The sequence below is a fragment of the Chrysochloris asiatica genome, unplaced genomic scaffold, assembly GCF_000296735.1.
Source record: "Chrysochloris asiatica unplaced genomic scaffold, ChrAsi1.0 scaffold00536, whole genome shotgun sequence".
NCBI lineage: Eukaryota > Metazoa > Chordata > Mammalia > Afrosoricida > Chrysochloridae > Chrysochloris > Chrysochloris asiatica.
In genome coordinates, this window is record NW_006409054.1 from 123,800 (window position 1) to 139,330 (window position 15,531).

The 15,531-nt window shown below is 41.3% G+C and overlaps 1 protein-coding gene across 1 annotated transcript in view; it reads left to right on the forward strand.

The window, feature by feature from the left end:
* The window catches only part of LOC102835320 (butyrophilin subfamily 1 member A1-like), a 28,516-nt gene extending 25,115 nt beyond the window's left edge, over positions 1 to 3,401 (forward strand). The window contains exons 6-7 of the mRNA XM_006877616.1: positions 2,287 to 2,313; positions 2,728 to 3,401. Of these exons, the coding sequence (XP_006877678.1) occupies positions 2,287 to 2,313; positions 2,728 to 3,401 (701 nt within the window). The remainder of the gene's footprint in view (positions 1 to 2,286; positions 2,314 to 2,727) is intronic.
* The last annotated feature ends 12,130 nt before the right edge of the window (positions 3,402 to 15,531 follow it).

Genomic DNA, 15,531 nt, shown 5'->3' on the forward strand with positions numbered 1-15,531 from the left:
TCTCCCTCTCTGGATCTAAAGTCTCCAGCTGCTCCATCGCTCCACATCATCATCTCTGCTTCCATTTCAGCTGCCACTCTGCCTTGTACTCTTACTGCTACCACCTCTGCTGCTGCTGCTTCTCCACCACTTCTCTCCTGTCAAAGCTCTGACTTAGTGATGGACTGACATCCTCAGTGTGTAAGGATCTCAGGGTCCAAAGAACTTACTTTGCTCCTGACTTTCTTTTCGTGATGGTAGTGGATTTCCTTTTCTTGCTTCTGAGATGGCTTAATTTATACCTATTAGGATGGCAGAATGAACAAATTCTCACATTAGAATTCCATAGACCCTATTTGCATGGCTTCATTCAGCCATTTGGAGTTACAAAGACTATGTCTAGAAGAGTAATTTACTACAGAACAGAAGATTTATGTTCCTTATGAGTAATGGGTATGAAAATAAATGCCATTAGAAATACAAACAGTGCAATTTGTAGAGCAAAGTAAAGGATTATTTATATTGATTTCTTAGGGAGTTACAGGTATTGTAAGTCTGCATGAAGAATCTGAAAATAATAATGGTGGGACTGTTAAAACCTTGGGACATGACAAGTAAATTGCTGATTATTCCAAGTAAAAGCAATCTAATATTGATGTACCAGGATGCTAAAGAATGCATTACATAAATCCACTACTGTTATTTCACCAGGTTTCTAGCTAATAAGACATGGAGGGTAGTCATTACAATAGATTGCTCTTAAATCTTGAACAAATCTCCCATCCTGATTGCTAGATGTTCTCACAGGAATGCGGGAGTATTACAAAGACTGATGAAGAGGATTATTGATCCTCTTTAAGAAATCCTTGATAATGAACCACCATCCTTTTATGGTCTCAAGTCTAAGGGGGTATTGAGGAATTTTAAGTTATTCTTAAATCTGCACTTGAATAGACTCAGCAGATTTTACTCCAGGACAAGCATTGGACTACTAATTGCAAGGTTGGCCGTTCAAACCCACCAGCTGCTCCTTGGAAACTTTATACAGGGTCACTATGAGTTGGATTCAACTCAATGACACTTAGCAACAACAACAACCACCATGTCTGTTGAATTAGTGATCATAGGGAGGGAGGAACATGCATGGTAACATAGTCACAGGTCCTATGGATATGGAGGCTTAGGATATAGGCATCTTTGGGACTGGTATTCTATTTGTCAAAATGGGGTTTCTCCTGGAAGCCTGCATTATCTCTGGGCTAATCTTGAATAAAGGAGATGACTAGATTCAATATTTTTCAATTTTCCGGTGGATATATGAATGTATTTGCTCCCACTGCCTATGAAGAGAGTAAGACAGGTCACTAGTATCTGATCTCTTGGTGTGTGAATGTGCTTTATGCTTTGAACTTCTCTTTGTTCTTATCTCAAAATTGCTCTATTGCCTTTAATTTGGGTCAGCTTCTGCCACATCCTGAATTTTCTTCCCTTATGGTTTACAGTCAGGTTATGCAATGGCTCCATAGGATAAGCATTGGACTAGGAATCACAATATCAGTCGTTAGACCCCACCAACCACTCTGTGTGGGGAAAGATAAGACTTTCTGCTTCTGTAAAAGATTTAAAGCCTTGGAAACCCTATACCAAGTTGTTATGAGTCCAAACCTACTTCATGGCACTTAACAACATGGCTTACAGTTATTTTGTAAATTCAGTTCAGCCATTTGTATTTCTCTCTATCCATTGTTTATAGCCGTCCTTGAAGTTTAGTTCAATCAACTGTTGAAAAGTAAACAGTAGCCTTGGAAATTCTGATTTCCTCAATTCTTTTTCAACAAAACTTAGGTATTAACATAGTTGCCTGGCTAGGGATTGAGAAAGCATACTATGTATGTTGTTAAGTGCCATGGAGTCCTTTCTGACTCATAGTGACCCTGTACAGAGTTTCCAAGGCTATAAATCTTTACAGGAGCAGAAAGCCTTATCATTCTCCCACAGAACAGCTAGTAGTTTCGAACTGCTGACCTTGTGGTTCGCAGCCCAATTCATAACCACTATCCTACTAGAGCCTCTCAATCCTTGTGTATTTAGCTTCATGGGGTAGCCTTCTTGGGAAGGCTGTGAGGATTTGTGGGAAAGTGAATTTTTTAGGTGTGTGAGAGAAAGAAAAAAATAAATACATCAGTTCTATGTTTTCAAAACGTTTCCCCCTAGGACTCCTGCATCACTGTGTTTTGTAAGAAAAGGTGTTGATACTGATGTGTAAAATCTGTAATATTCTGATATGAAATCGTGGTTCTCTTGTAGACTGGCGGAAGGAGCAATTCCAGACTTGTGAGTGACTTGGAAATTCTTTCTGGGAGCTCCTCTTGTCTGGGAGCTTCTGGTCTCTTCTTCGGTTCTCTGTGGTGACACAGATGCAGACACCATTGGTAACAGTGGGTGGGTTGTGGAGGTGGTAGTCATGTGCTGAGGCTAGAGAGTGTGACAGATGTTGGTTGCTAACTAGATATTGCTGAGGCCTGGGAGTCCAAACTGTTCCAAACTGGGCACTGTGATAGATCTAACCCCCAAATCAGTCTTTCGGTTCAATATCCTGCATGGAGGGCTGTGGACTGGAATCACTAGCTCTCAGTTCAGGTGCTTAGCCCTCTCATCATGGCACTAAGTAGGTCTGAGGGAAGGTGGTTTTTGTCCTTATTATAATGCAGGGGAGGGGCTGGCATGATTTGCTAACTCTCTTTACAGGGTCTGTCACTCTGGATCCACAGTCTGCCCATCCTGACCTTGCCCTCTCTCAGGAAAACATGAGTGTGACCTGGAAGGACAACTGTGAGAACCTGAATGATGACAGATGCCTTGTGTTGGGCACCAAGGGCATCACGTCAGGGCGATGTTACTGGAAAGTGAAAGTCAGAGATGGAGTCACAAGCAGCTGGGCTGTGGGGGTTTGTAGGGAAGATGTGTATAGGGGTGGGTGCCTCAGACTGTGCCCAGAAAAGGGGTTTTGGGTTGTGGGACATTTTATAGGTGGATTTTGTGCCTGTGCTACCCCTGATACAAGCCTAACTCTTAGACAATTTCCCTGCCAGGTGGGGGTTTTCCTGGACTATGATGGTGGGGATGTCTCCTTCTACAACATGACTGATGGGTCTCATATTTTCTCATTCTCTCAGATTTCCTTCTCTGGGACCCTCTTTCCATATCTAATGATTTATTCAGGAACCCCATCCCTCACTATCTGTTCCATGGAAGGTGGGCCCAAGGGTACACCTGTGCTTCTTAACACATTTCCATCTTCTTTGGATGAGTCCATGAGCCCTCCAGAGGAGGGGTTCAGATCTGGCTCAGGTGGTGATGGTGTTCTCCCAGGGGTTGAATCTCCATTACTCCCCTCTGGCCCCAGGGCTGTGTCCCCATAAGGACCTATCTTTGTGTTACTTTCACTGTGGCTTGTCTTGGAGCTTCAGATTCCTTAAGGTGAAAGACTTTGAGGTGAGTGCTGGATGGCACTGGGAACCATGTGTTTTGTGCTTTTGGATATGTGTGACTGTAAGAATTGCCAGTTTAGGTCTTGTGCTCCTGTAGAAAGAAGAAAAAAGATGACTTTTATTTGAGCTAGTTCAGTGTTGGTAGAAATTGACTGTGGAATGTTGTTTTACTTTGGTTATGAAAAATATTCTGAGCATTTTATGTTGTTTGTATATGAAACAAGAGGGGTTGAATCCTCTGTAGCATAGTTTCCTTTATCCAAATTGACTTTGTTCTGAGTGTGGGGCCCTATCTCTATTTTGAAGGGTCTGGGCAATTTGATCAGAAATGTCCATGTTCAGAATTTTCCTAGGAAATGGTGGGTTGGACCTCTTAGTAGTAAACACTTTTTAAAATTCATTGGATGTTTAGTGGTATGCTGTTAAACCCCCACGTATTTATATATTCTAGTTTTCTTTTGATTATTAAATTCTAGTTTCATCCCACTGTGGTAAGAAAAGATATCTTTAATGATTTGCTTCTTTTAAATTTTATTGGGGCTTGCTTTGTGTCCTTGGATTTGCTCTGTCTTATGGAATGGTCTATGTGCCCTCTAAATGGATGGATATTATGCTGTTAGTTGACATTTTTTATATTAAAAATTTCTCTTTTCAATTGACTGGTATGGTTTCTGTCTCCTTTCTGGACTTGGACTTGTTGTTGTTGTTGTTCTAGTTCACTCCCCTAAAGTATCATGGGAAATATATTCATTGGGGTCCTTGTTGAGTTATAAGCACTCTCTATATTCTCTATGAAGTCCTGGTGTGGTGCTGTGGGTTAATGTGCTGGACTACAAAGTTGATTTGAACCACCACAAGGCCGGTGGTTCAAGCTCACCAGCTCCTTCTCAGAAACCCTATATCGGGTCACTATGGGTCTGAATTGACAACACTTAACAACAACAAAAACATATTCTCTTTGTGTTAATATAAGGTGTTCTGGTGATGCTATGGGTAAATGCTTGACTGCTAACTGAAAGGTTGTTGGTTTGACCCCACCACAGCTCTGTGTGAGGAAAGACCTGGCAGTCTTCTGCTATAAAGATTAGAGCCTAGAAAACTATGTGGGCAGGTGTACTCTGTCCTATAGCATTGTTATAAGTAGGAATTGACCGGATGGCACAAAGCAACAAAAACACGAATATCACCATGTGTTAATATAAGTTACCTTGTTGTTGGTGTTATCATTGCTTTTCTGGGTAGGATCTCACTCTCCACTCATACTCTTCCTTCCTGATGGTCCTGGACTCATCTGTTCCTGAAATGGAAGATTAACTACTCTCCCCTTTTAGTTACACAGTTTCTACAATTATAGTTGTGGCTATGGTGATTAATCTTGATAACAATTACACCATAAAATCCTATCACCATCATTCCCCATCCTCTTTTATCAGATCCATCTGGAAAAGAGGAAAACTATTCAGTGGGGATTTTACATTACCACCCTCATTCTGAAACTAGCACATTCATGACAGTTTATAAGCCATCCACTTTGTGCCTCTATAGCGCCCCCAGTTTTGATAGTGTTTAAATTTCCCACCCCTATAAGCCAAGTTCTGGTGTGATGCTGCAGGTTGATATGCTGGACTGCAAAGTCGTTTTGAACTGCAAGGTCTGCAGTTGCTCCTTGGAAACCCTAAACAGGATCACTATGGGTCAGAACTGACTTGACAACACTGAACAACAACAACAACAACAATAACAAAATCAAGCCAATGCACTGAGGAGATAAGCTTCTTCAACCCATGGATCTGTCCCACTTGACTCACATGCCCATCTATATAACTACATGTCCTCCCCCTTCCACTGATTCACATGCCCATCTATATAACTACATGTCTTCCCCCTTCCAACGAATTAAAAAGCCCTTGACTGCCATTTTCATTGACTCATTTTCTAGGTCTTTTTGATTGTTCCCTATCACCTTTCTGACTGTCTCTCTGGTCTCAGTAGGGAGTACATTTGAGGGTGGGCAGAGTTCCTTAGCCAGAGGGAGAGGGGATCCACAAAGGGAAAGTCAGGGGAAATTTGAGAGATCCAGTGTTTATGCCCAGGAGCCCTCCTGCCAAAATGGTTTTGGTTTCCTCTCATTAGAACTTCCTGCACGTCTTCCTTCCATGCCTTCTGGGGGAAGAATCTCTGTCTCAGATATTTCTCACTGTGGATTCCCTCATTTATCTCTTACTCCCATGGGGTCCCTCTTCTTTCCTCCCTCTCTTTCCCATTATTTCTATCCTCTGGTTAATCACATGGTTCTTTCCAATGGAGGTGGAGGAATATTGTCATAATCGTGTTATGATCAAGATGTTTATCTTGGTTCTACATAAATTTATCATCTCATGTACCATCAGAGATGTGGAAGTCCACATTTTGAGAACTACTGTGCACACTGCCCTTCAATACTTTAGAAAGGCTCCTCAGATGTGAATACAATGCCCGGTTATTCCTGTGTATGGAGGGGAGGTGGTGGCAATGCAGCAGTTGGTGGACAGAGGCTGGGATCTCTATACTCCTCACTCTAGCTGGGGTACTTGCCATCCCCAAGCACCTGTTCCTCTACCTCTATTTTTTCCAAACCTGCAAGTGAGGTTCTCTAGCTGCTCATCCTGCTCACAAAGGGACCTGTTCAAAATGACCCTCATGGTCACACACATCTTTTGTACATCTCTTTCCAACTGTAGCTCCTCCTGCAGGACTCATAACATGCTCTTCAATGACTATCTAGGCCTTGGTGGCCAGTTGAACTACCCAGAACAGCAGGTATCCCCAGCTCACAATTCTTCTACTTTCCCACATTTATGAAGCTGTGTGCTTTCCTACAACCATACTATGCGGCTCGATATTTTCGAGATATCCCCATACACAGTGGTTCACAAGCATTAAACATTGTGGGTCAAATCTCCCTACCTGGAAATTGTTGACCAACCTGGGATTTTCCCTGGCAGTAACTTCACTTCCACTCATCAATTATTGGAGCATGGATACATCACTTGATATTTGTCTCAAAATATAGAAGTGGCCTTGAGACTGAAGAAAGAGGCTGACAACCCCAGGATTATGGTAAAGGATTATTTGGAGACTTACATACAGAAAATGGTCTTAGGTGGCTTATGGTATGGATTTAATTTTCTAGGCTTCCAGTGAGAGATAGGGTTTCTTATGGTTATGGTAAATAAAGATGGCGACATGCTAGGAATCTGGACTTCCAAGGCCACCTCATCAGAAGCTCCATAAGAGTGAATTAGGAAACAGAAAGGAGCTAGAGGTAAGAAAAAGGTTTGGTTGGACACAGCCTGTTTCCTCTACACCTGCTCAATCCTTTCCTGAGCCACAGGCTAATAAGTACCACATTGTTTATTTCATTAAAAAGAGAGGATAGAAGTTAAACCACTTAATTGATAAATATTTTCAAAATCATATTTTAAAACTTAAAATCACTTCTTTATACCACAGGGAATTCAAAGCAAAATTGTTCAGAACAGAACACACTGCCAGCTGCCACATCTGTATAACTGCTTCTCCCTGTGAATTCTCTCTTGGTCAGTGTTCTCACCAGATACAGTGGTACCCATGCTAGAAACCTGGGAGTCCTCACCAAACCTTCTTCTCAGTTATCACTTCTACATAATCCACACACTCTGTCATTTCTCCCTTCACCTTCAAGTTTTCCTCAGTGGAGACCCAGAAAGTATGAGTCAAGTGGGAGCAAATGATAGTATACATTTTTATTATTAGAAATGGGGGATGAAAGGGTGGCCCATGTCTGTGTGGGCTAAAGTATGACTCCAGTACTCCTGGAGGGGACCCTGGGAATTGAAGAATCATGGCTCCTCCCTAATTCTTATGTCTTAATTTCTCCAGTCCTCTGGCCATGCATTAGTTCAGGCTCTCATCAACTTTTCTTTGGACTTGCATTCTAATTTGCTCAGTTACCTTCTACACAAACTCACACATTCATCTATTAAACACTGGAAACCAAGTTGCAGGTGTAGTGAGTCATTTAATGTCTCTTCTAACCATAGTCATTGTAAACTTGCACCAAACAACATTTTGGTCTCATGGGTCTGGATAAGAAGTTGGAGAAGATGCTGATTGGATGCTCTGATTCAGTTGTGAGTGCTTAACAGGATTAACTGTGATTGTATAAACCTGAAGCTCTGATGTGTAGACAATGAACCATCTCAGAAGCAGGAGGGGGGCGTCTCACTACCATCAAAGAAGAAGAACCAAGGGTGGAGAGTGTCATTTGGATCCTGAGATCGCTGCACATTGACCCTCTTCAGCCCAGGACAGAAAATTGTGACATCAGAGGAGTGGCAGAGGAGCAGCAGAGTCAAGATCCAGAGCAGGAGACAGAGCAGTGGGCATCCACAGAGCAGTGGGCAGGAGGCTCATTTGTAGAGTGGGGGCCTAGGTTTTATGATCCATGGAGCTAGAGTTGAGTGACTTCGAGCTGAAGGCTATGGTGGAGTGGTGTGTCCAGTGGTCATTTATCAGTAGCCCTAAAAGAGCTTTGTAACTGGCCAGGCAGAGAGAGGCCTTCCTGTGGGCACAGCTGGGGAAATGCTGTCCTCACTGAAACAACTGTGCCCTCTGAGCATTTTTTGATCCTGCATTGTAACCTGTTAACTTCCATAATAAATCCTGTAACAGTTAGCATGGTGTGTGAGTTCTGTGTGGCCATTGCAATGGATTATTGAATCTGCTGAGGAGAGGAGAGGGTTGTGGAAGGATGGTTTGAAACCATTTATCTGTTGCACAAATACATGCCTAATTCACCCTGCCCAAGTTTGAAATCTCTTTAAAATTTCATATTGGGAATCCATGAGAAGTAATTATTCTCTAATAAAATATCTCTTTTAAATGTAAAATAAATTTGAAAAGTGTTTATTATTATTTGCTCAACTTATCATCCCTTCCTAATGAAAACAACAACAATAACTTGTAGATCAAACTTCCCACCTGGGAAGATGTCCCACCCTTGCCTGAGACTGTGCTTGAACATTTTAGTTCTCAAAGGAGCTGGGGCTTTAGAGTTGGGCCTGTGTGATTTACATGCTGCATTGTCTACTTATCATCTGTGCCAGCGTTAGTGAATGTTTTGGACTATCCAAACCTCAATTTCCTCATCTGCAAAATGATGATAAATGCTTGCATTTCATAACTACTAAGTGTTCTTACTTTTCTTCTTACATCAAAGCCCAATAAGGTGAGAAGGAAAGGAGTATTAAAGTAAAAAGAGGGGAGGATAAAAGGAAGAGGTTAGAGGATATGAAGTGAGAAGGGAGGGGAGATGGGATGAGGGGAAGATGAGGAAGAGGAGAGAAGGCTGTGAGGAGACAACTGAGGAGAGAATCCTCAAATGGGAGGAACTGTGAGGAGAAAGGGCTAAGGAGAGATGCTAGGTGGTAAATAACAGCTCCAGGTCAGGACTGAAGGTCAGTGGACCTGGGAGACCTGGTCACCTGGGATTTACATCTGAGAGTGCATCATCTACTGAGCCTTTGTCTCCATCTCACAGTGATGAAGAAGTCTCAAGGATTCCTGGGTGGTGCAAACAGCATGTGGTTGACTACTAAGAGGCTTTTCTCCACAGTCTGCCCCTCACTACCTTCTCTCCTTCTCCTCCTTACAATCCCCTGCACTCTCTCCTCTTCTTACTCTCACTCTACCTCCCTGTCACACTTTTGGGGCACTGTCTCCAGACTCATTGTCCACTCTTTCACATCTCTTCCTTGTATGCACCCCTCCTTTAAGTCTACAACCTCCTCCCCTCTCTTTCACCTTGCTGGTATACCCACTGTGGACAATGTGGAAGGAAAAACAACTGGCAATCTGCTTTGTAAAGATTACACCAAGAAAGCCCATGGAGCAGCTCACTCTGTATTATACAGGCTGTCCATGAGTTGGAATCAACTCAATGACAACATGTCTCAGAGATTACTCTCTGTTCTGATTGACTGGGAGGGACAGCACCTTAGAGGTCCTACAGGGAGCCTGAGGATTCATTTTGGCTGTTCTTTAACTTCCTATATTTGGAATCCTACAGCATGTAGTATTTGAGTCTGGTGTTTTAAACTCCATTCTACATTCTAAGACTAATTTCCTGCCTTGTCCAACCCTCTCCTCTCTCAGTCTTCTGACAGGGACCCCTTCTCTCTGTTTTCCCAGTAGTGGTCACATGGTGGCAGCAGAGGCTGCAGGAAGCCTGATGAGTTTTCTGGGCTTTTATTGTCCTTGGATTACTCTGGCCTGCTTTCTTCCCTGAGAGCTGTTGCTTTAGAGATGATTTCTGGAGAGAAGATATGGAGCAAGGTCTTCAAACTCTAGTAATATCATATACTACTTTCAGTATTATATTTTGCACATACAGCTCCTAAATATGATCTGATGTGATACAGAATACAAAAATGAACACATATAATACATTAAAATATATAGGATGAAAAACCATATAAATCCAAGTGATAATGTTTTTATACCCCACCTAAGATCCTCTGGAGCATCTTAGAGCTTGTGATCTTACTCTGGTAACCCAGGTTTGAAGATGGTTGAATTGTGGAGCTGACCTGGCTCCTGTTTAGGGCCCTGTCACATAGTTGGGAGACCCTGGGCATGTTTCCTCATATTGTTGGACCTCTGTTGTCTCAACAGTAGCATGTGGAAAAGAAGGAACTGCTTCACAGGATTATAGACATTCATTGAAATAAGATGTGATGTTCAGAGAAAATGGCACGTGATGAACAGTGGACCTGAGTACTTGACCATGGTCATTAGAGAGCAGAGGTTCTGACCTCATGCCTTCAGCTCTGGCTCTGGAGATAGGTTTTTATGAAATAAGAGGTAAAACTACCTGGTATCCTGGGGACCGTTAGCACTGCCTGTCAGGGTTGGACAGGCCTTCTCCCCTATTTTAGGGGTCCAGTCCTTACTTTCTCTTGTTCTTTCAGGGATAGAGAATCAAAGGGCAAGTCCTTCAACCTTTCCCCACAACTTGGTCCTCAAATCCCTCCCCCTAGGGAGGACCTACATAGTACTGGGGAGTCAGTATGTGCTTCACAGATCACTGACTGGATCACTCCTGGGCAATATCCAAGGATGCGCACTTACTGTCTGCAGCCATGCACCGGACACCTTGGAGACTGCTGACTGGGACCGCTTGTTATATGTGTCCATTATGGCCACTCAGCCTCAAATGTTCCAGGACAATGCCAAGGTACCCCATTTTTTCTCTGTTCTTTCCTTTCTTCCATTCTCTTTCCTTTTTGTGACATTTTTCTCTCTGTCCTCTTGCTTTATCTTTCCATTTTTTTTCATTTCTTATTTATTAGTCAAAACACGTGTAATTAAAACTTCAACATGAAGCGTTATTTTCCCTCCTACCTCACTTCTTTACCTCCATGTATCTCAGGGATTGGCTATGAGTGGCCTGTCCTTACCTCCTTTCAGATCTCAGATATGGAAGCAGGGTTGACCCCATTCAGAGGGTGGTGGGGCAGGTGTCATGGGTCAGGAGGACTCTGAAGCTGACCTCTGGGTGGGGCTGGGGCAGACTTTGACCCAAGGGAGTGGGTGAGGAAGGAGCATAAGGAGTTCCCAGAGCTGCCTGTGGTTGGCTATTCAGTTATGGAGGTGACACTGTGAAGGAGGAACTCCTCACCAGAGGTGCAGGTGGACATGTGCAGAGAAGATAAGCCCTGCTGTGCCTGCGGGGGTTTGTCAGCAGCTGCCAGTGGGAGCCAAGCCCTCAGCCAGGGTCAGGCTGGACCGAAAACTGACACAAATTAAAAAAAAAAAAAAAAAATCAAGTTATACATGTGTTTTTTTCTTTTTACCCTCAGAAAATGAACAGTCAGGAAACAATTATTGAAAATTTCCCCTTCAGAAGAAGATAACTTTTATAGTTAAGGTTTTATGTCAACTTGGTGGTACTAGGATTCTTAGTGATTTAGCTGTTTAGATGTAGTTATCACTTCCCTGATGAGATCTAATATGATGTAATTCCCTCCATGATGTGATCTTATATGATCAGTTCTTACCAGCTGTAACTATCCTGTGACTTCTCACTTCTATGATGTTAATGAGGCCAGATGCAATATACAGGAATAGGTTGTATCTTGAGTCAATTTCTTTTGAGATAGAAAAGGAGAGAAAAGTGAGCAGAGTTTAGAGAGACCCTACTACCACCAAGATAGAAGAGCCAGGAGTGGAGTGCATCATTTGGACGTGGGTTCCTGTACTGTGAAGCTCCTAGATCCAGCAGAAAACTGATGCTAAGACATATGGTGAGCTCCAGGGAATACTGGGCTTATTGATGCTGAAAGGAGACAAGGACCTTTCCCCAAAGCTGACAAAGAGAAAGCATTCTTATGAGCCAGAACTCTAAATTTGGACTTCCAGCTTCCTGAGCTATAAGAGAATAAATTTCTCGTTCTTAAAGTCATCTACTTTTGTTATTTCTATTATAGCAGCACTACACAACTAAGACAATAAACCAAATAAACTTTTCATTTTAGGAGTATCAAGATAAATTCAGCTTTATATATATTTTCATCAGACTGTACCTTTGAGAAAAAAAGTTGAATCCTTTTTGCCATCTCTCACATGTTAAAGTCACAATGGATGTTACACTAATGATTGGTTTATGATCCAGGTTTTTCTTTGAAACTATTTTGAAAGCACTCAAAACAGCTAAAAGATAAGAGGCAATGTATATCTTTTAGAAAGGAAAGTAAATTATTAACCTTATACTCAGATCATTTATATTTTCAGAAACATGCATCATTAGTGAACAGTAGTTATTGTCAAGGTGGTGATACGGTGCAATGAGCTGGAGCAGGACATTGAAGTCTGCTTTGTGATGTCCTTCAGACCAGCCCCACAGTGTCCTTCACAAAAATCTAAGTTGTCAATGCATAGTTCACAGCTAGTTGAGTATAAAGCAAACTTTATTAATTTTCTGTCCATTTCTCAGATACTTTTCATGGATTGACATTGTTTTTGGAAATCTTTTCCTCTTAAGTGCTAGCCTTCCTCCCTCATGTGTTCAGACGATGAGAACCAGGGGTTTCATTTCAGCTGAAGGAACAAAATGAAGCTACAAAATTGATGTAGATCAGTTCTTGCCACTTAGTAGATATTCAATAAAGTTTTGTTTTATTGAAATAAATTTCCTAAATTTCTTTCTGTTTTCAGGAAGTGGTGATAGCAGGGGTCTATAGGTTTGGGTGTATATAATGTATGTACCAAAACCTCATATTAACTCTTATCTTCCTAGTTACTTCTGGGTTAAAATGGATTTTCCAAGTATTATTACTTTTCAGTAGGTATTGAAAACAATGGACACTTTTAGGGAACAATCTGTGATTCATTAAAGAAAGTTTTGGGTTTTCCCAGGATTATAATATCATCAGAATGGACTTCTGGGCAGATATCAAGTGCAGTGCGTCATTTAGGACAAACTGAATGACAGCATAAATTGAGAGAGCTGTTACTGGGTGTGTGGCTGAGGGATTGGTTTCCTCATCTGTAAGGTAAGACTAATAATGATAACCACCTCACAGAAGTCCAATGAAGATAATTTTGGACAAACTCATTTAAAATGTGTACTGGGCAGATACAAGGGAGCAACCAAAATAGTTGAATTTGAAGTATCTACTCTTCAGTGATGTAATTAGTTAGTGAGACATTTAAATTTGGAATAGACAGACGCAGAGGAAAAGATGGTGAAACCATTTCATCTATTCAAGAGATTGACCTGTTTAAGTCATAATTAATAGTTATCATATTTCTGAATGGATTCAACAGTTTTTCTGAATTTGGACAATGCTGAATAGTCAATTTACTGATGAAGAAACTGAAAAGGAGCTGGAAATGAATCTAGAAAGGAGCGGAACAATTGTTTATTGAGTGCCTACTATATGTTGGGCATTTTTTCTGTGGCTAAATGTTGTTGCTGTTAGGCGCTGTTGAGTTAGTTCCAATTCATAGCCATCCTGTGCATAACAGAACGAAACACTGCCTGATCCTGTGCCATCCTCACAATTGTTGTTATACTAGAGTCCATTGCTACCACCACTCTGCCAATCCATCTTGTTGGGGGTCTTACTCTTTTTTACTGATCCTTCATTTTATCAAGCATGATGTCCTTCCCCAAGGACTGGTCCCTCCTGACAGCATATCTGAAGTATGAGAGATGAAGTCTTACATCTTCCTTCAAAGATGAAGTCTTGCCATCCTGACTTCTAAGGAACATTCTGGCTGTACTTCTTTGAAAACAGATTGGTTTGTTCTTCTGTTAGTTCATGGTACTATTAATATTCTTCTCCAACACTATAACTCAAATGCATCAATTCTTCTATTTATTGTTGATTGTTCAACATTCACATGCATGTGAGGTGATGGAAAATACCATGGCTTGGGTCAAGCACACCTTAGTCCTCAAACTGACATCTTTGTTCTTGAACATTTTAAAGAGGTCTTGTGAAACAGAATTGCCTAGTGCAATACATCATTTGATTTTGTGACTGTTGTTTCCTTGACTGTTGATAGTGTATCAAAGCAAAATTAAATCTTTGACAACGTCAATCTTTATTTGTCATGATGCTGTTTATTAGTCCAGTGGTGAGTATTTTTGTTTTCTTTATATTAAGGTACAGCCCAAACCAATCTAAATAAGGAGTGTTCAATTAAAGACTCTCATGAAAGTAGCATGGATAAGGGAGCAGTATATAAAGTATTAGAGTCATTCACTTGTGTTTGGGTTCACAGTAATGATTAGAGGATACATGCATAACATTCCAACAGAAGACATGACATTGGCATAGTGCTCAAATAGTGCTGGCTCCTCCCCTTAATAAATGATAATAGTAACAATAAAAAGAAGAAAGAACCCAAATTAACACCCTAACCTGGCATCTTTAAAAATAAAAAAAAGAGCAGCAAAATAAGTCTACGCTCATCAGAAGAAAATAATAAAAATAAGGGCAGAAATAAATGAAACAAAAAAACACTATTAAAAAAAAAAAAGAGATGGAAACAGCCATCAATGGAAGAATAGATAAAGTAAGGTAAACATACATACAATGGAATACTAAATTTGCGTAACATCTTACAACATGGATGAACCTGGAGGACATTCTGCAGAGTTAAATTGTTGGTGTTGTTATGTGCCATTGAGTTGGTTCTGACTCTTAGCAACCCTGCATAGGGTTTCCAAGGAGTGACTGGTGGGTTTGAGTTAAATTAGCCAATTACAAAAGAACAAATATTGTATGAAACCACTATTATACAAAGCCAGGAAAATGTTTTCATACTAAAAGAAATCTTCATTGATGAAGACTTAACAACAACAACAACCAGAGTTGGGAGGGATGGAAAGATAAATAATTGACTAGAGAGTTGTTGTTGTTAGGTGCCATCGAGTTGGTACCTACTCATAGTGACGCTACGCACAACAGAATGAAACACTGCCCAGTCCTGGGTCAACCTCACGATTGTTGCCATGCTTGAGCCCATTGATGTTGCCGTATTGCCAATCATCTTGCTGGGGTCTTCCTCTATTTCTCTGACCCTCCTCCTTACCAAACATGAAATCCTACTTCAGTAACTGGTCCCTCCTGACATTATGTCCGAAGTATGAGAGACGAAGCCTGGCCATTTTTGCCTCCAAGAAGCATTTTGGCTGCTCTTCTTCCAACACAGATCTGTTGGTTCTTTTGGCAGCCTATGGCACTTTCAATAGCCTCCTCCAATACCATAACTCAAAAGCATCAGTTTTTCTACAGTCTTCCTTATGCACTCTCCAGCTTTCACATGCATATGAGGTTAGTGAAAATACCATGGCTTAGGTCAGATGCACCTTAATCCTCAAGCTGACATCTTTGCTCTTCAACACTTTAAAAAGGTCTTGTGCAGCAGATTTGCCTAGTGCAATATGTCATTATTTTCTTGACTGCAGCTTTCATGAGTGCTGATGGTAGATACAAGAAGAATAAAGTTCTTGACAACTTCAATCTTTTCT